The sequence below is a fragment of the Papio anubis genome, chromosome 13 (genome assembly GCF_008728515.1).
Source record: "Papio anubis isolate 15944 chromosome 13, Panubis1.0, whole genome shotgun sequence".
NCBI lineage: Eukaryota > Metazoa > Chordata > Mammalia > Primates > Cercopithecidae > Papio > Papio anubis.
Genome location: NC_044988.1, coordinates 12,861,206 through 12,881,751, shown reverse-complemented (window position 1 = coordinate 12,881,751; position 20,546 = coordinate 12,861,206). Strand labels below are relative to the sequence as shown.

The window sequence follows — 20,546 nt, the reverse complement described above, 5'->3', positions numbered from 1 at the left end:
TTACTGAAATTCTGCTTAGAATGTTAGCACTTACATTCATAGGAACTGTTGTTTTCTTGTAATGTTTTTGTATATCAGTATCAAGGTAATGTTGGCCTCATAAAATGAATTGGAAAGTATTTCTTCCGCTTCATTTTTCTAGAAGAGTATGTATAAAATTGGTATTATTTTTCCTTAATTGTTTTGTAGAATTCACCAATGAAGCCATCTGGGAGTGGAGTTTTCTTTGTGGAAAGTTTTTAACCACACATTCAAATTCTACAATAGATATAGGATTATTTAGGTACTCTATTTCTTCTATAGTGAGTTTTGTTGTCTTTGTATCTCTCATAGAACATGTTCATTACGTTTAAGTTGTTAAATGTATTTGCATAAAGTTGTTCACAATATATCCATAGTATTTCTTTAATATCTATAAAATATTCAGTGTTTTAATTGCTCTCATTACTGTTATTGGTCCTTTGTGTTTTCTCTTTTTTATTTCTGATCAGTTGGACTAGCTCTTTTTATTCATCTTCACAAAGAACCAGCTCTTGATTTAATTAATTTTCTCTATTGGTTTTATGTTTTCTATTTTATTATTTTCCACTCTGCTCTGTATTATTTCCTCTCTTCTGTTTACCTTGTGTTTAATTTGTTCTTTTTTCCCTCTGATTTCTTAAGGTGGAAGCTGAGGTCACTGGTTAGAGATCTTTCTTCTTTCCTGATACAGGAATTTAGTGCTATAAAATACCCTCTAAAAACTGCTTTAGTGGTATCACACAAACTCTGATACATAGTGTTTTACATTTTCTTTTTGACTTTTTTTTTTTAACTCTGTACTCTTTAATCTTTTCAGTACTTCTTTGTCTGGCCTCAGGTAGCTTTATCACCTGCATGTGTCTGTCAGCACTATACTGAATACTTGAGAGGAACCCTCTGCAGATGTCCATAGTTCTTTCTGTGCAATACTCTTCTCTTTGCTACTCTGTCTTGTGAACGCTGCTCTCCTTGATTTCTCTTGAGCTAGTCTCCTCAACTTAGGTAGTTGTACTCTGCTTGGGTTCCTTGTCTCTGAATGATGACCTTCATTGTCTTATATCCACTGTCTTAACTTTAATATATTTTGTTCAGTGTATTGGTCGTATGATTGAGAGAACAAATCTGTTCCCTATTACTCCATTTTAATCAGAAGGTGGCAGTATTCTTACTTATTTTTTTACAACTCAGTACTGGATGTTAAAATCAATGTATTGAGTTATTACATGCATTCAAGAATGAAATGGTGTAGAAGAGGATATATTAGTTTATTCTATGTACTAAGGGTAAGGAAGTTTTGTATTGTGACACTTCTTTTTTTGTTAGTATATGCCTTTATGTATGTGTTAATTGGGTTGTGATATAAAAGGCATTTCTTATTGTGGATCACGGTCAAAAGAGTTTGAGAAACATTGCTGTAGGTACATCATGGTTCGGTGCAGGTAGGAGCCTGCAACACTTTGTTTCTATGCCTGCATTGAAGGGATCTGGAAAAAAATCATCTCTATATTGTTCATCTGAAAAATATTCATCATCTCTTACAAAGTCATGATCTGAGAATCCTTGAAGTGATCTCTGGGACATATCTTATAGGTCTTAAAATCGAGATAGATCCACAATTCTATCAGTTAAGAAATAACTACTGATCGCCAATGTGTTCTAGACACTGTCCTTGGAGGTGTTGAGTTAACAGCATGAGTAAGTGGGAGGCCCTCTCTGGCCCAGTGCTGAAGCATATCTGGCTACTAAATGAGACAGAAAGTAAGGCAAGGTTTTAAGCAGTGCTATGAGCACTCGGAACACAAGGAAGATTTGAAATTTTGAAGGTGAGAAGGAGCGTGTCTGGGGGAATAATCCAGGTTCTTGCAGAATTAGAGGTTAAGAAAGTAAGATCTCAACTTTATTTTATTTATTCATTAAAAATACACATATATTTTAACACCTATGTCCTTGAGATATATCAATGAACAAAATAGACAAAAATCCCTGCCTTCATGGAGTGTACATTCTACTGGGAGAAATTTAAAATATATATATGATAAGTAAATGATCTGTCCAAAAGACAAACTGCTATGGTTGAAATAGTAGAGCAGAAGTAGGGTGATTAGAAGTAGGACCGCAAATCCTAATTTTAAGTGGGAGACAGTCAGTGGAATATATTTAGAATTCAACTATAATAGTAGCATATATTTACTCTAATAGAAATTCTACAAATATTCCAACATAATTGGAATCTTGTGGTGTACAAACCACCGTAAAACTGCCCATTCTCCATACCGCATTGAGACATGCTGCAGCCACTAGGGCGCAAATGGGCCCTTTCTTAGAAAAATGGGCTGAGAGTATGGGAGTGTGAGAGAGATGTGGGTGATTATGCACACACACACTCCTTCCTTCCCCAAGTGTTCCTCAGGGGCTTCTCCACTTAAGGGGCACTGACAAGACAGGCGGAGTTTTACGTGCGTCTGAGACCAGGTCATTTTTGCCCTTGCTTCTCTTCCTTGGCACGTCCTCACCTAGCAGAAAATCGAGAGAGGCCCTGCTGAGGAGTAAACTTCAGCCTGGCCGTTCACCACTCAAAGTGTGTTACAGCCGGGCGACAGTAGTGAGACAGACCTGCTAGCCTTGCCTTCGGGACCTGCAGCAAGATTTTTGGGTGCTGTCCAAGAATTCCCGTGGTAACACTCAGCGCCCAGGATCTGTACAAAAAAGCCCCACTAGATGTTTTACGTTCCCTTCGTAATATTTAATGCTTGGCCTAGATCTGAGCATTCACTCTAAGGTTCGGTTTCTCGATCCTTCCCATCCCCAGCCTCTGCGGGTAGATCAGTGACTGTTACTATATTTTGAACGAGACTCCAACCCATTGCTCTCTCTGGAGCGGAGGATTGGCCGCCTTTTTCCCCGGGCCGGACCTCGGCGAGGCCAGGCAAGCCGCTCACTGGCCGGGCAGGGACGCGCAGGCGTCGGGCGCCGCTGGTTGCGCATCTGGCGCCAGAGCGCGCCCCCAGCGCTGTGCCCGCCGCGACCGTGGCGGTGGGCTGGTGCTCCGGAGCGTGCCGGGCGCTCTCTCCCCGCGCGGGGGCACCAGAGCCCTCGGAAGTGTCAGGCACTGCGGTGCATTTTCCCAGTTCGCTTTTAAATGACTGCGGAAAAACAGATTCCGAGCCGCAAAAGGGAAGACGGATTCTCAGACAAGGCTTGCGAATGCCCCGCAGCCGTCATTTAACTGCGCCCGCAGAACAATTACGGTTTGTCACCCGACCCTCCCGGATCGCCTAATTTGTCCCTAGTGAGACCCCGAGGCTCTGCCCGCGCCTGGCTTCTTCGTAGCTGGATGCATATCGTGCTCCGGGCAGCGCGGGCGCAGGGCACGCGTTCGCGCACACCCGCGCACACATGAACACGCGCAAGGTACGGCAGGGGAGCAAGGGCTTGGGATGCCCTGCATGGGGGTGGGCATCGCGGGGAGTGAAGCTACGATCTGGGAATGGCTACATCCCGACAGGTTAAAGGATGAGAGAAAATGACGCGGCGCCACACATCGGACAGGCCAGGGTGGCCACCGAGCATTTAGAATACGCATCAGGCGCGCTCCCTTCCCCTCACATGTCTCTATTTCCCGGGCGTGTGATGGCAGAAAACGGCAGGAAAAAGACCCACTTAGAGAGCTAGAATTGTGTTTGGAGACTCCCTTCCCTCTGCAAAAGCACCAACAGGAAGCCCCTCCAAAACCACCGATCCCCAAATAGGTGGCCCGGAATGGGGGCGGTGATCCTTGGTTACCAATGCAGAACACGTTTTGGTGTTTACAACATTTATTTATTTTTAGGATAGCTTGCCCTCCCTTTTAGGCAGGGTGGGAAAGGAGAACGCGGGGAGGGAGAAGGGAGGGAGGATTCCTATAATAAGAATCAGCGCATTTTTCAGAGCTGAACCAAGCACGGTTTCCATTTCAAAAAGGGAGCCAGCCTCTACCGCGATTGTAGAAGAGACTGTGGTGTGAATTAGGGACCGGGAGGCGTCGAACGGAGGAACGGTTCATCTCAGAGGTACCTGGACGTAAATTCACACACACACACACACAGAGGCACGCGCGCGCGTGTCTACACGGCCAGGATGTGTGCGTGTGTGCGTGCGTGTGTGCGCGCGTGTGTGCACTCCCACATGCTGCTGCTGTCTGCTTCTGGCCAGTGGCACTGATGCCTCCCTCCTCCCTGCTCGCCCCCAGATTCCCCTCCCCTCCCTGGTGCTTTTGTCTGGAGGGTGTTATGGGTTTGTGTGTGTATGAGCGCGTGTGTGTTTTTGGATTTCAGACTAATTTTCTGGAGTTTCTGCCCCTGCTCTGCGTCAGCCCTCACGTCACTTCGCCAGCAGTAGCAGAGGCGGCGGCGGCGGCTCCCGGAATTGGGTTGGAGCAGGAGCCTCGCTGGCTGCTTCGCTCGCGCTCTACGCGCTCAGTCCCCGGCGGCAGCAGGATCCTGGACCCAGGCGCCGCCGGCGGGCGTGAGGCGCCGGAGCCCGGGTGAGCAGCGCAGACAGTGCCCTCGGTCGCCTCGGCCCTCCCTGTCTCCCCCTGGGGCGGCCTCGGCTACTCCCCAGGTGGGACGTGCCGCGCCACCTGCCCGCGCCACCGGCACCCAGCGGCCGTGGCGGATTCTGCAGCATCATTCGGGGCCCCCGTCGCGGAGCCAAAGCTGCCGGCAGTCTCCGCATTCCCCTTTAAAGGGTCCTTCGCCCGGCCTGTACCATGGAATCCTGTCTCGGGAACCCTTTCCCTACCTCCCCTCCCTTGGCCTCAGGCTCGAAGAGAGAGTGGGCACACTGGTGGCTCCAGCGGCGTCAGTGCCATCGCGGGGCAAGTTGATTCCTGGGCTGGAGCTGGGCACTCATCCATCCACAGTCTCCCGGCTGGGATCGGGGTGGGGATGACGCGAGCGCAGAGGGAGAGTGCTCCAATTAGTGGTGTTGGGGGTCCTACACTCAGTCTTACGCGTATCTGTTTGTCCTCAGCCTCGAGGTGCATACCGGACCCCCATTCGCGTCTAATAAGGAGCCTGCACCCCAGAGAGTCCCGGGAGCGCCGCCGGTCGGTGCCCGGCGCCCCGGGCCATGCAGCAACGGCCGCGGCGGAGCTCCGAGCGGCGGTAGCGCCCCCCTGTAAAGCGGTTCGCGATGCCGGGGCCACTGTGAACCCTGCCGCCTGCCGGAATACGCTCCGCTCCGGACCAGCTCAGCCTGTGATACGCTGGACTCCGCGCGCCCGCAGCAAGCACCGAGGAGTCAAGAGAGCCGCAAGCGCGGGGAAGGCCTCCCCGCACAGGTCGGGGAAACCGGCCGGTGCAGCGTGGGGACACTCACTCGGGCTGGCACTGGCTGCTAGGGATGTCGTCCTGGATAAGGTGGCATGGACCCGCCATGGCGCGGCTCTGGGGCTTCTGCTGGCTGGTTGTGGGTTTCTGGAGGGCCGCTCTCGCTTGTCCCACGTCCTGCAAATGCAGTGCCTCTCGGATCTGGTGCAGCGACCCTTCTCCTGGCATCGTGGCATTTCCAAGGTTGGAACCTAACAGTGTAGATCCTGAGAACATCACCGAAATGTGAGTTCCTGGAGCTTTTCCTCTTTTTTTCTCCTTACCCCTAGGGCCCGGGCTGGCCAGATGGGTAGGTCCTGAAAGTGAATGCTGTCTCAAGAGTGGGGAGAAGTCAGAGACAAGAGATGCAAGACAGGGTCATCTGTCAGTTACCTGTCTGTTTCACTGGCTTGGGACTGCTAGTGCAGGAGAAGTGTGACACTTTAGGATAAGTTTTAAATATAGATATACATATGCCGATTATATATGTATTCCTCGTGGGAAGGAACTCACTATGCTTTTTATATTTCAAAGCTCTGCTGGGTGTGCTTTAGGCTTTCCGCATGCACTAACTTAGTTTTGGGCATTTTTGTTTCATAAAGTGCTGTGTGTATGTTGTGTTAGAAGTTCCATTAATATTCACTAGAAAAGAGGTTAAAGTAATTAACTTTCCCGAATCTGTTGAAGGAAGTGACAGTCTCTCCCTTAACATCTTTTTTGAGGTTTGAGTTAACCACTTTCCCTTTTCATTTTATATATCAGATTTTGCTTAGGAGATGGCATCCAGAGATGGCCTTGAAAATGATCTGTAAGAGGAGAAGTACTGAGTGTTGAAATGCACTCGCTCAAAAGAAAAAATGTGATCGTTGGAAGCCTAAAAGCCTGGTTTGATTTAATTTGGACTTGACTTCCCAGAGATATGATTTTGAGACCACTTGGATTATAACTCTTAATTGCCCATTGAATAATTTCCCAGGACTAGGCTGGATGATAAAGTAGTGGGTAGAACTCTGATGAATGCTGGCTTAAGCATTGGACCCCTGTATCCCTGGAAATGTTTGAGCTTGTTGTGGCTTGAAGAAACAGAACTGTGTATTTCTTTTCTCCTTTTCCGATGCTTTGTGACAAACACATTACCAAGCAAGAACTTGCCAGTCCTTTCTCTAGCATTCCTGTGTCACCTCTACTGGGCTGTTATTGTTATTTTTTCCTTAAGGATGCTGTCATTCCATACATCTCATTAACATGAGATTTTATTCATATATGTGCAAGATTGTAAGGCAAAGTTTCTCCCAGTTTTCCTTACTGAGTTTGATACTGAGATAGGCAGCCCTAAAGTGGGGCTTGGGCTGTGGCCTTCCGGTTGTCGAGTGCGCATGCATTTTTCCTTCCACAGAAAACATACAACCATGTTTCTGCCAACGTAGTTGACCAAGATAACCTGTTTTTTACTGTAAGTAAGAGACCTTCCTAGTCTCTATTGCCTGTTCTGCTGCTGATGCTTATGGTATAAGCCTCAGGCAAAAGGAAATGACAGCAGAGCAGAGGAGAATGTTCAAGCCTAGCATAGCTGAGACGTGTTGGGAGCAGCCAACTATCGGACTGAGTCCAGGGTGCTAGGATCTCTATCTTTGTGGCAAGGAGAGCAGGAGCAAGAGCGGAGAGCAAGGGTGGATAGGGCCCCAACTGTGGTGGTCTTGGACTGGGCTGGTTGAGGCTTACCAGGCTGGTCCAAAGTCTGTGGCCTTTTGTCAGAATCTTTTTCATGAGATGGGGTGTCAGTATTTAGATGGAGGAGGCCATATGGAATTCAGAGTGCTTCTGACTGTTTTGAGATCATGGGGAGTGTCTTACACAGTTAGATATTGTTGTGTGTGTGGTGGTGGTGCTTTTGAAATTCTGTTTTAGGAGACAGATGCATATAATGAAGAGAGAAATAAGATAGGGCTGATCATTTTCATTTTAATTGTTTTTCTCTTTGATAATTTTTAAGGCCATGATCTGAGAAAAAGGAAATAAAACTATCTTTAAATCTAAAAAATTATTATTTTAGACCTTCCTGATCTTAGCTATCTAATGTATATGAAATCAATTGATTTCAGCAGAGCTTTCTTATATCTGTCCTCACAATTGTTGATGCTTCTTTTATATCTGATGGCAGATTCCTATTTTCAGCTTTTTTAAAGTAGGTTTTTAAAATATTTACTAAAGCGTGTGTCATAGTTATTCATTCAATCTTGGCACTTCTAATTTCTACTTTGATTTTTTTCCCTTTTGATTTGAAAACCTCTTGGGGTTGTGGGAGTGGAGAGGTATATAGGGCTAAGTGTTGAGAACAGGGAATTAGGTTAGTAATAGTAGTCTGGCTGGGTAGATGTGAGTCCTGAGACAAAGTATGTTTCTCCGCTCTATCTCAGCTTCATGTGAGCCCAGCCAGTTTGTGCCCCAGTGCCTTTATCTGTAACTCATATTACAATACTTATTTGGAAAGTACTCCATATAATTGTTTTGAATTCTGCTTTTTTGACCTCAAAATGACGTCGGTGGATGCGCTTGTTTCATCTCATCCTTATATGACACAATCTGTGTTCTTTTTCTTACATGTTAATATTTGCTTAAACAACTTTTAAATTCTTGGCCAGTGGATACCAGCTACAGTTGGAACCAAATTATACATATTTTAGAACTTTGATATTAGGCCCAGTGGTATTCCTAAAATAACCTGTCGTAAAGTTCTGGTTTAATGGCATGTAGCTGAAGTTACGTGCTCCTATTTTTTTAAAAATAGAAATAATGTATTGAATAAACTGTGATTAACAACACACAACTTGCTGAAACAACAGTTTACCACATCATTCAAAAATGGTGTCTCTTTTAGCATCTATATATTAAACCATCCTGCCCTTAGGGTTCTAAGAACACAAATAGCAGAACATTTAAAAAATGTATAGATTAAGAGGTAGGATCTTTTTGTGTTGTTGTTTTTACATGCATGCTTTAAGCTAAGCTGACATTTTGTCCTCAGAGTCATTGAACCTATTTTATTAAAAATCTTCCCATCACAGTACCTGTTTTATATTTTTTGCTCACTAATGTGACATAACCAGATCAGTATCTATCTATAGGTATGTATAACGCCTGCTCTGCATCACACTGCTAAGTGGCAGCTCCTGTTATTTGGAAATGGTTATACCACAGCAGCATTAAAATGAATTTAAACACAGTACCAATGTCACATGCAATGGAATTCAAGAGTGAAGCCTGTTGTTGGAATTATGTAACTGGCCGTTTAAATCCCAGTTGTATTAAGTGCCAAAGTGCATTGCAAAGGACAATTTCTGTTTCACCCAAGTGGTAAAAGGCACAGTCAAAAGAAGTCATGCATTTTTTTAGCTGTGGTAAAAAAAAAAAAAATACATAACCTAAAATTTACCATCTTACAGTTCGGTAGTATTCTGTATATCCATGTTTTTGTGGAAGGGTGTGCATTTTTATGTTGCACATGCTTTATGAAGACCAACACGGATCTTTTTTTGAGTTTCTTCAGTGGTATTCTCTGATTTGGGGGTAATATTTGAGACAAACCTTATATTTTTCCTCTTAGCACAACCTAAATAGAATTTGAAGCTTCTCCTATCACAGACTCTATGTGCAATTTATTGTTGGCCTGGTTAAGCAGCTGTGATGTTGTGTCATTAATACATTGATTTTGGCCCTCTTACTTTAGTAAGCTTTGCCATTGCAATTAATTGTACTTAAAAAAATCCTGGCATTCACAAAGATTCAGTGAAAGGCATCAGTTTTTATTACTCTGATGTTTACTTCTCAGCCCCTCCATTGGGGATTTTAGAACTTTGGATTGTGGCTTATATGCATTTAAGAGCCATGTTTTAAAATTTGGAGCATGGTTGCATAAGCCACACTAGACTTGTTAATAAATAAGGCAGTCTAATTTACATCATTCATTATTTAATACAGCTTGCAAGCTGGAGTTGAGAACATGCTGTCTTCGGAGTGTAGGTATTTACAGACAGCAGCTTGGCACAACCGTGTGGAGTCTTCTTAGTTTCATACCTTCAATCTCTGCAACATGGACACTTCTGTTACCCTGGGTAAACCGATGGAAAAGCCTTGTGACCCTTTTGACCCTACTTTCTTCCACCTCCCCTTCCATCACCCATTATTTACTATACAGGAAAATGGGTTTGATTTTTTTCTTCTCTGAAAAGTGATATTTCCTTATGGGAATTCAGAACGCTGGAGTTGAGAGAAGAGCCTGGGTTGTATGTTATTACAAGCAAGTAATGGGAAGTTGAAGCAATGTGGTCCCAGCTCCCTAGCGTCGAGTTTAGGTCTGTTTAAGGTCTCTCACTGTTTCTATCCCATAAACCTCTGTTTGTGTCTGTTTCAATATTCCCTTATAAAGATGTTTTCTAAGCTGAAGAGTTGGCTGAACAGCTGAGAGTTGAGGTCTCTTTCTCCCTAGGAATATTCTGTATGATCTCTTTGACTGTATCTAGGTCATAGGAGTATAAAAACTAGAGTTTTTGTTTAGCTGGGGAAGGGGAATTGAATTTCTTTTCTCTTTTACTTTCTTCTTCTTCTTCTTCTTTTTTTTTTTTTTTGCCTTGAGTATTAAGCAAGTGAATCCAGTTTTAACCCATTGCTCATCTTAGGGAAAAAACATTATCAAACCATTATTGAATACCATAAACTGGCCTTATCCCTCTGGCTAACTTTACCACTTCTCTAGAGAGTTTCTTGTAGGTTCAGAAGCTATAGGGTAGGATGTGACATGAAAGACCTGCCTCTTGGAACAAGGCCAGTTTTTAGTCGCTCCTGATGCCTGTAATCAATGGGAGGATTTGGGGGAGGGACTATTGAGGCGTGGCAAAGTTTTTACTTGTTTGATGTGTGTTCGTGAGAGAGAGAGAGGGAGAGAGAAAGAGAGAGGGAAGAAAAAAAAAGCCCTGAATCTTGGATTATTTATAGTTGATCAATCATTTTTATAGTCTACTTGGTTGAGCTATTTTAAAACAAATCCCACCTCAAGCCTCAAATGGCAAAGATCTGAGCTCCACTGTGGCCTGATAATTTTAGCTCACATTTGATTGCTGATCAATCTCCATTAGAAAAGTAAAGGTCCCATATAACTGGGTGCCTTCTCACCACTTAACTTTGCTCTCTGGGGTGTCCGAAGGACTGGGAAGTCATAAATATTGATCTGGGAGATGGATGAGTGAATGTGCCCAAAGTTATAAAAATCTTGCAAAGAAAAATAATGTGTAGATACCAAGTTAATTCTTTATGTGTTTCAAAAAATAAAAATGAAAAAGCATATCATGGAAAGCTGGAGTCAGGAGACCTGGAAACTGCATCCCAATGTCACCACTACCCAGTCACTACCCAGTTACCTGATCTTGAAGCAGCTTTTTAATGTTTCTGGGCCTCAGCTTGTGACCTGTAAACCGAGGGCTTTGGATTTGATGCTCAGACAAGTTTCTCCAGGCTCTGAGGTTTCCTGAAGCCTCGGTCATGGAGATAAGGAAGTGTATACATCAGCTGTGAAGGAAGGGGGCGATGCAAGGTGCTCTGGGTCTGGTGGTGTGTGAATTTGAAGACCTTTGGTGTCAGAGTGTTACGTGGAAATGTGTTCAGTGTCTGCTCTGAACTCCTTCAGACCATGTCTTTTTAAATGTGAGCTGCTAACAAGGCTAGTGGCATGTAAGTGCTGGTCTAATGAGTCTGAGGCCACAGGGTCAGTGTTCAGATGGGTCATTTAGAATCGGAACCTCAGAAAGAGAAAGGCTTTAGAAACGATCTGCTTCAGCCTCTTCTTTGCAAAAATCAAGGGCAGTGAAGAAAGTCGCCCAAGGTCAACTCATTAACAGCATGGTAGGAACTAGAAGCTCTTTCTCCTAGCATCCAAATGAATGCTGGGGGCCTTTGCTTTAGGGTGCCTCCCCTCTGTTCTGTGTTCTCAAACTGACTGCCTAATTCTGGCTCACCATTTTATTAGATTGGTGCAAAAGTAATTGCGCTTTTTGCCATTACTTTTGCACCAACCTAATAGAACCACCATAAATGGGGAGACAAGTTGAACATGGCTAAGTCTGTGCAAACTCATCTCTGTGAGAGACCAAATAATTAAAAAGTGCATGAGCTACTGATCTGAAAGCAATCATCTTATCTTCATACAGGAAGAAATATATTTTCTGTTTAGCTTAGTGTGTGTGTGTGTGTGTGTGTGTGTGTGTGTGTGTGTTAAATTTCAAGTGTTCCTCTTCTTCAGGCAATTCATACACAAAAATCGAGCTTCAAAGAAAAGCCTTCATGAGTTGGCAGCAATGAGGTATGCTAACCTTGTGCCTGCTGGGCCATCTTTGCAGATTGGGGTTGGAGGAGGGGCAGAGCAGACAGAGTGAAATGAAGACTGTTGCCCCTGGAGTCTTTGCCACAGTCGGGGGTGCTTATGTAAGTGGAGAAACCCACAGCCCTTTCCACGAGGTCTGTGTTAGCTCCCCTGAAAGACCTGTGGCGAGAGAATACTTATTCTTCCCTGACTTCTTTCTTCCCCCTGACTTCTCAATGCCTCAAAATTGATGACCAGTCTCAGTGACTGAGCCAGTGAGCAAACTTCAGGATTATTGGCTCCCATCCAAAACTCATCCAGCTACCATTTTATATTTGTTCATGTTCTGCTCTGAGACCTTTCCAGGAAAAGCACCCTTCTGAGAGATATTTTTGGTTGCATGAAGGTTTGCTCCCATGGGACGTGAAGGGCCCTTTACAGACATCCACTTACTTAGGTTTACAGTCTCACTCTTAAGAAGGTGGGGAGGTTTTAGCAGCCTCTGAGGGGCTGTCAGGTTTATTAGTTTGCCTGGGCCCCTTGGTAAAGCAGAGCATAATTAGGGATAGGATCCTATCTAATGTCTCACTTAGGACTCTGTCTACTCCAACCTTGTTGCCTAAATTTGACCTTGAGAGCCTAGGAGAGGTCTGGAGACTTGAACTCATGTTCACAGGTTAAACGTCATGCAGTGCAAAGGAGGTGGGCTGGTGCTTCATCTTCTCTCTGCCCCACCCCCCATCCTCTTCTCCTGTTCAGCTCCTGGGCAGTCTGATATATATTGTGAAGAGATAAACGATTTGGTTTCCTTTGGTAATATGGCATCTTCTTGTACAAAATAAAACTGTTAATAATCACACACCATTTAGAGTTCCTTTTTCATGTCAAATAAGGACAAATTGCTACTTAGCACCCCATCCTTTCCTGTAATCTTCATATCCCAAGAATTGTCTACACACACATACATAGACATGTACCATAATGTTGTATGTGTGTACTGTGTTTTTATCAACACATAAATCTGTGTATAAAACTCTGTTATGTGTAATTTGTTCAACTTAATTATCTTGAGTTGTAAACTTTTCTGAATAATTGAGAATGTACTTCCCTAAACCACTGTTTTAGTTTTGATTTTATCATTCTGGATTTCTCTTGGCCAGGACCTGGTTGGGCTGTCTTCTTTGTGAGAAGTACTTGAGTGTTAGTGCATTGACCCTGTTAGCTGACCTGGTCACTCGGAGACCCACTGTGTCTCTCTTCTGGTTCTTTGATCTCTTCTCAACATAAATGAACAATGTAAACGAAACTGAAAGATGTTGGAATTTTGGTTTCAACCTCTGCAGTGTGGTGCAATTTAAAAAGAAAGAGTCTTCTCGACGCTAATCTTTGTAACAAGAGTTGTTTCTACTTCATGCACCCCAGAGTCCCTTGCTGTGAGGTGGCAGAGGGACCTATGCCTGAATTGTCTGACTCTTGCTCACCGTGGGGCAAGTGACCTCTCTTTTCTGGGCTTGGCTTATTCCTCTGTGTGATGCATGTGTAGGGGTGGAGGGTGCCGGGCAGGGGAGTTTGATATCATAGCCCCTAGATTCCCCAGTAAGGTGTGACAAAAAAAACACACAACTACGGCGAAAAAAAAAAAAAATCCAAAACAAATGTCTCTCTCCAAAGAACAAAACAAAACCCCAAACCAGAACACTCTTTTTAGTTTACTCCCAATTTTATTTCAAAACCCTGCTGCTACCACCCCAAACTCAAAGAATGTTATAGATGATGTTGCTCCTTGGATATTTCTTGTGCGCATCTGGTGCTATGGCCCGAATGTTTGTATTCTCCCAAGATTCATATGTTGAAACTCAGTCACCAGGGTAGTGGTGTTTAGAGGTGGGAGTTGATTATGACATAAAGGCAAATGGGGTTAGTGGCCTCATAAAAGAGATTCCAGAGAGCTTGTTTGTCCTTCCTGCTATGTGAGGACACACAAAGAAGGTGCCGTTTATGAGGAATGGGCCCTCACCAGATATCGAATCTCCTAGAATCTTGATCTTAGACTTCCCAGCCTCTAAACTGTGAGCAATACATTTCTGTTGTTATAAATTACCCAGTCTAAAATATTTTATTATAGCAGCCCAAATGGACTAAGGTACATAGGTTTGGTCCTTTCTCTTTGCAACTCTTCAGCCTCCTTCTGTTTCTGGTGGTGTTTCTTATCCCCTTCCCCTCTGTTCCCAAATCACAGACATACCTACACAAGCAATCATTTGGCTGGAAACCCCTTTAATAGATTGTAAAGAAATCTTGGCTTGTGTACTTTTTTTCTGGTGGATGGCCTGAGGGCAGACCGTCATTGTTTCAACTGAACCTGATTTGATAAGGTTAACAGTCAGAAAGGAGACAAAGTATAGGAACCTGGTATAACTGAAAGGAGCCCTGGTCAGGGAGATAGGAGTTGGGATACCCACTCTCTGACAGTATCGGGGTCTGGGATCTTGGTTGAGCTACTTGACCTCATCAGCCTGAGTGATTTCATCTTGAATCTGGAGGCTGCGACTCCCATGCATGCTACTCCTTGAAAGACTCTGTGGTTCTGAATCAGTCAGCCATGGACACTAGGGTTTCCTTTTCTGTTCTAGAATTCACCATTGCCTCCACTCCAGGGGCAAACCAGAGTCTGCTTCAGTTCTTTTGGTGGCTAAACAGCAGAAACCCAACCTGTAGGTTTTCTTTAAGTCCAGCTCTGCCACTGAGGCTGGAAGGTTTTGCTGGTCACCAGCTTCCTGCCATCCTGGGTGGCAGCCCTTCCGTGGTTTCCCACTAATAGAAACAAATTTTTATTTTTTCCCTGGGATTAGTGTTCAAGACTTTTTCAGCCCATTCCTGGCCCACTTCTGTGGATGACGCTCTGGCAAGTTTTCTAACTGAACTCTTTGGTTAGTCTCTGTTTTCTGTGAACCCAAGAGCAGAAGCTTTCACGGACATCAAATCTTATTTTTCTGCTCATCAAGTTGTCTTTTCATCTTGGTGGAATAGTTTGTCACATTTCCTGATTGTCATGTGGGTGAGCTGCCATCATGCAAACAGTAGTTCAGTGTCACTAGTGTTATCGAGGACATGGAGATGTCCAACCAATAGGGTACTCTGCAGAGGCAAGGAGCCCCTGAGCAGCTTATATCTAGCAAGAGACAGATGCATACACATCTAAACACTTCCAATGGTGGGAAACATTGATGTGTAGATGGGATGTGAGTAATTCCCAATCCTTACTTCCTATGGTGGCAGTAATCCAACTGAGTTTCATTATTTTCTGTCAAATGAGTTTTGGTATTCCTGGGGCCACCTTCACTCATACTGCATTAGAGTAAGCTGCAACTTGCATCTGCAACCAGTTACGATGGAAGGGCTGGAGCGCCTTTCAGCTGAAGCTAATCACTGAACCTCTTGGCTCATCCTCTTAAGCTTTTTTCTGTCAGCAACTTTCCCTCGCTCACATATCTGTATTTTCTGTTTCTTTCTATTGTTCCACATTTTAAGATAAGAATTGAAGCAGGTTCATGTTCCTCCCATCTTAGAAAAGTTTTTCTTTAGCACGATTCCCTCGCTCTCCTTCTGATCCTGACTGAAGTAACTCTCTCTTCAAAGCCAGATCTTGGAAGAGTGATCTGTATTCATTATGTCTATTTTCCTATCTCCTATACCAGTCCCATTCCACTGTTTTTCAAACTCACTCCACCATAGTCCCCAGAAGCCTTCATGGGCCATATTCCTCAGTCCTTATCTTACTTGACTTCTTAGCAGAATTTGGCTTCATTTCTCACTCCCTCCTTGAAACATCCTTTTCCTTTGGCCTTGGTGTAACCACATTTTTCTTGTTTTCCCTCTATCTCTCTGCATGCTACTTGTTTGCTTTATTTGTCGGTTCCTTTTCTCTGCTCTTAAAAACAGACCTTAAAAGTTGATGTCCCTTGAGATTCTGTCCTATGGCTGCTTCTCTTCCTGGGCTATCTCTGGGCTACATCACCCTCATCCATGACTTATGTTACCTTCTTTGTGCTAATGATTTCCTAATCTGTTTCCCATCAATTATCAGTGAAGACCTTTGGACTCATGTATGCAATACCTCTCATACAGGACAGTGTCACACTTATCATTTCTAAACAAAATTTTTCACTGTTGCCCCAAACCCATTGCCAGTGTTCCCTATTGTAATGGATGGCACCCTTATCCAGTCAGTAATACAAGCCACAAACCGTGACTCTTCCTTCTCTGTAACCCCTATACTCATTCACATACTATGTCTTGTCAATCCAGTTTCCTAAGTATTTCTTAAATCTAATTTTTAAAATCTCCACTGACATTATTCAATCATTCTTTCAACAAATATTGATTGGGGTCTTCTCCATGTTAGACACTAGCTAAGTACATGGGATATGGTGAGAAAAACTGCCCTGGTCTCTTCTTACCAGGATTGCAGTGTGCGGGGGCGGGGGGGCGGGGAACAAACATCTGATAAGTACTTACATAGAAACAATATAATTCATGCCATCATCATCCTTGCCTAAAATGCTGCAATCACTTCCTATTTCGCATCCCTGCCTCCAGTCTTGTCCCCTGTCTACCCATGCCACACTGTAGCTGGAGTGGTCTTTCCGAAATGCTGATCTTATCATCTCACTGCTTATAATTACCCTCTGGCTCCCGGTGTCTCTTAAAATAATGCCTAAAGTTGTTTATTTTCGTTTTAGTTTTTAAAAAATAGAAGAAAATTGTCACTATATTGCTATATAAAGAAGCATATAACTATTACATGGACCAGAATGCACAGATCAGCATAACAGTCTTTTTCTACACCAGCAGCTCTATAAAAAAGAACAAATTATAACTGGAAGCTTGCTTGGTGATCTTGGAATTAGAGCAAGGGCATTTAATTCTGCATTTAAAATGTTAAATGGCATTAAGCTAAGCTTGCCTGAGGCATCCATCTCCATAATGGGAGAGCCTTCACAAAGGGAATGTAGAACTTGAAGTACTTTGGCCCAGACTTGTATCCCCTGGATGGACACTCCTTTTCCTCTCCTTCATTCTCTGCCCAGCACCAATGCTGATTGATGCATTCTTTCTTTGGAAAGGTTAGTGCCTTTAACCAAGGCTTCTCATGCCTGGGAGCCTTTCAGATTCTTTAAAGTGATTTTGCACATCTCTCTGAAATGCATTAACTTTATTGTATGGAATTTAGCTGGTAATTTTATTTTTTAAGATAATATTTGAGAGTGATCAGAAATGCAGGCAGCACAAAGGAGTGTACCATGAATACACTTTGTAACTCTTGTTACAAAGAGTGTACCTCCACTCTGAAAAAGGTGGGGAGGTTTTGGCAGCCTTTGGGGGGCTGTCAGGCTTTTTAGTTGGCCTGGGCTGCTTGGTAAAGCAGAGCATAATTAGGGATAGGAGCCTATCTAATGTCTCACTTAGGGCTCTGTCTACTCCAACCTTGTTGCCCAAGTTTGACCTCGAGAGCCCAGGCAATTCCCTCCCACCATGTACTCCCACCCTCTAAAATCCCTCAGCTCCCCTCTCCAATAACAACCACGGATCTTACTTTGTGTCGGTTCCCTTTCATAAATCTTCTTTTTACATATATAGTATATATATATATAGGTCTTTTTAGTTTGTACACAAATGAGGGCATGCTATACCCCCTCTTCTATATCTTGTTAGTTTTTCACTTAACAATGTATCTTAAAAATGTTTCTCACTTTGGGAGGCCGAGACGGGCGGATCACGAGGTCAGGAGATCGAGACCATCCTGGCTAACACGGTGAAACCCCGTCTCTACTAAAAAATACAAAAAACTAGCCGGGCGCGGTGGCGGGCGCCTGTAGTCCCAGCTACTCGGGAGGCTGAGGCAGGAGAATGGCGGGAACCCGGGAGGCGGAGCTTGCAGTGAGCTGAGATCCGGCCATTGCACTCCAGCCTGGGCGACAGAGCGAGACTCCGTCTCAAAAAAAAAAAAAAAATGTTTCTGGATAAACATATGTAACCAACCTTATTTTCTTCCCAGCTGCACAGAAATCCTCTGGATAAATAGATTCTATTTAACCAACTTCTTACTGGACAACTCCAGTGTACAAGTTCCTGTGCATACGTTCTACTTGTATCCTCACATGGCAGAAGGGACAGACAAGCTCCCTCTGGCCTCTCTTATAAAGGGCATTAATCTCATCCCACCCTAATGACCTAATCACCTCCAGAAGGCCCCACCTCCCAACATCACATGCATAACTTTATCTATAGGAAATGTTCCTAGAATTTGAATTGCAGGAAAATTGCAAGATATTTGTGCTTTGTGATTTGTGTGTGTGTGTATATGTGTGTGTGTGTGTATGTGTGTGTTTATTTTACCTTAAGTTCCAGGATACATGTGCAGAATGTGCAGGTTTGTTACATAGGTATACATGTGTCATGGTGGTTTGCTGCACCTATCAACCTGTCATCTAGGCTTTAAGCCCCACATGCATTGAGTATTTGTCCTAATGCTCTCCCTCCCCTTGCCCCCCACCCCCAACAGGCCCTGGTGTGTGATGTTCCCCTCCCTGTGTCCATGTGTTCTCATTGTTCAACTCTCACTTACCAGTGAGAACATGCAGTGTTTGGTTTTCTGTTCCTGTGTTAGTTTACTGAGAATAGTGGCTTCCAGCTTCATCCATGTCCCTGTGAAAGACACGATCTCATTCTTTTTTGTGGCTGCATAGTATTCCATGCTGTATATGTGCCACATTTTCTCTATCCAGTCTATCATTGATGGGCATTTGGGTTGGTTCCAAGTCTTTGCTATTGTAAATAGTGCTGCAATAAATATATGTGTGCATGTGTCTTTATAGTAGAATGATTAATAATCCTTTGGGTATATACCCTTTGATGGGATTGCTGGGTCAAATGGTATTTCTGGTTCTAGATCCTTAAGGAATCACCACGCTCTTTTCCACAATGGTTGAACTAATTTACACTCGCACCAACAGTGTAAAAGCGTTCCTATTTCTCCACAACCTCGCCAGCATCTATTGCTTCCTGACTTTTTGATAATCGCCATTCTGACTGGCGTGATAGTACCTCACTGTGGTTTTGATTTGCATTTCTCTAATGAAATGATGAGTGAGAGCAATGATGAGCTTTGGTTCATATGTTTGTTGGCTGCATAAAAGTCTTGTTTTGAGAAGTATCTGTTCATATCCTTTGCCTACTTTTTTATGGGGTTGTTTTTTTTCTTGTAAATTTGTTTAAGTACCTTGTAGATTCTGGATATTAGACCTTTGTCAGATGTGTAGATTGCAAAAATTTTCTCCCATTCTGTAGGTTGTCTGTTCACGCTGATGATAGTTTCTTTTGCTGTGTAGAAGCTCTTTAGTTTAAGTAGATCCCATTTGTCAAGTTTGACTTTGGTTGCAATTGCTTTTGGTGTCCTAGTCATGAATTCTTTGCCCATGCATATACCTGAATGGTATTGCCGAGGTTTTCTTCTGGGGTTTTTATGGTTTTGGGTTTTACATTTAGGTCTTTAATCCATCTAGAGTTAATTTTTGTATAAGGTGTAAGGAAGGGGTCCAGTTTCAATTTTCTGCATATGGCCAGCCAGTTTTCCCAGTACCATTTATTAAACAGGGAATCCTTTCCCTATTGCTTGTTCTTGTCAAGTTTGTCAAAGATCAGATAGTTGTAGATGTGTGACGTTATTTCTGAGGTCTCTAATATTTGCGATTTTTAAGTAAATATTGCCAAGTTGTTTTGCAAAGAGGTCACATCATTTTGTTCTCTCACAGAAGCTGGGAGTGCCTGCTTTCCTACAATTAAGCCAGTACTATTATTGAACCTTTTGTTATCAAACCATTTGTCGTTTGTCAACCAGTTTCCTGAGAAATAGTACCTCAATTGCTGTATTTTGGAGCTTTGTAATTATGATTCAAATTGAAAGTCTTTTCATATGTTTGTAAGTCATTGGTATTTTTTTTTCAGCAAACTTAGCCCTTTTCTTTTTTAATTGAATCAGTGGCCTTTTCAAAAAATAAGAAAATTTGTACTTTGCCTAATGTTTTGCTTGTCTTCTAATGTCAGTTATGGATTATGATATTTCTTTTTTCTCCTCCTCCTCTTCCTCCTTTTTTGTGAAGCAGAATTAATTTTTTTCTAGTAAAGTTTGTTTCCTTTTCTGTGTCTATGTTGTAGATATGGCTAAGAAGACTTACTGCCTTTCCTAAGAGTATAAAATGAACAATTCTGTATTTTCTTCTACTGCTTTTACTATTATATGTTTTTACATTTAAAGCTTTTGTCTATCCAAATTTTAAAAATATATGGAGTGATGTAGCAATTGTTTTATTTATTTATTTTTTTTGGTGTAGCCAATCAGGTTTCTGGATCTCATTAGTTACATAATTCTGTCTTTTCCTCGCTAATTTTAAATAGCAATTTGGTTCTATGGGAGGACTACCTTTGTGTTTGGGCCTGCTTAGGGATCTAGCTTATTCCATTAATCAGTCTGTGTACTTACATGCCAGCATTAAACTTTTATCTCCCACAGCGTCTTTTTTTTTTTTTTTTTTTTTTTTGCTATTTGAAGTATTAGCGTCTCACTCATCAGTCTTCTTTCAGAATTTTCAGGATGATTCTAGCATGATGATTATTCCACGTGAATTTTAGGAACTGCTTGCCTAGCTCCCCTGCTTGATAGTGGTGTTTTTAACAAAGATGGCATTACACTTATATAGCAAAGGCTGACAACTTCTTATCAAGTCTTGAAAGCCCTGTGTCCTCATATTCAAAGCCATTTCTCA

The 20,546-nt window shown here is 43.0% G+C and overlaps 1 protein-coding gene across 12 annotated transcripts in view; it reads left to right on the top strand.

Moving 5' to 3' along the window:
* The first annotated feature begins 3,019 nt into the window (after positions 1-3,019).
* Positions 3,020-20,546, top strand: part of NTRK2 (neurotrophic receptor tyrosine kinase 2) — a 366,819-nt gene continuing 349,292 nt past the window's right edge. For 5 of the 12 annotated variants that reach the window (XM_003911869.4, XM_003911870.4, XM_009189038.4 and 2 more), the window contains exons 1-4: positions 3,020-3,432; positions 3,949-4,070; positions 4,335-4,543; positions 5,032-5,615. In XM_003911869.4, coding sequence (XP_003911918.1) covers positions 5,404-5,615 — 212 coding nt within the window. In that variant the 5' untranslated portion in view covers positions 3,020-3,432; positions 3,949-4,070; positions 4,335-4,543; positions 5,032-5,403. The remainder of the gene's footprint in view (positions 3,433-3,948; positions 4,071-4,334; positions 4,544-5,031; positions 5,616-20,546) is intronic. The other 7 variants (XM_017949950.3, XM_031654087.1, XM_017949949.3 and 4 more) reach the window with 6 other exon arrangements.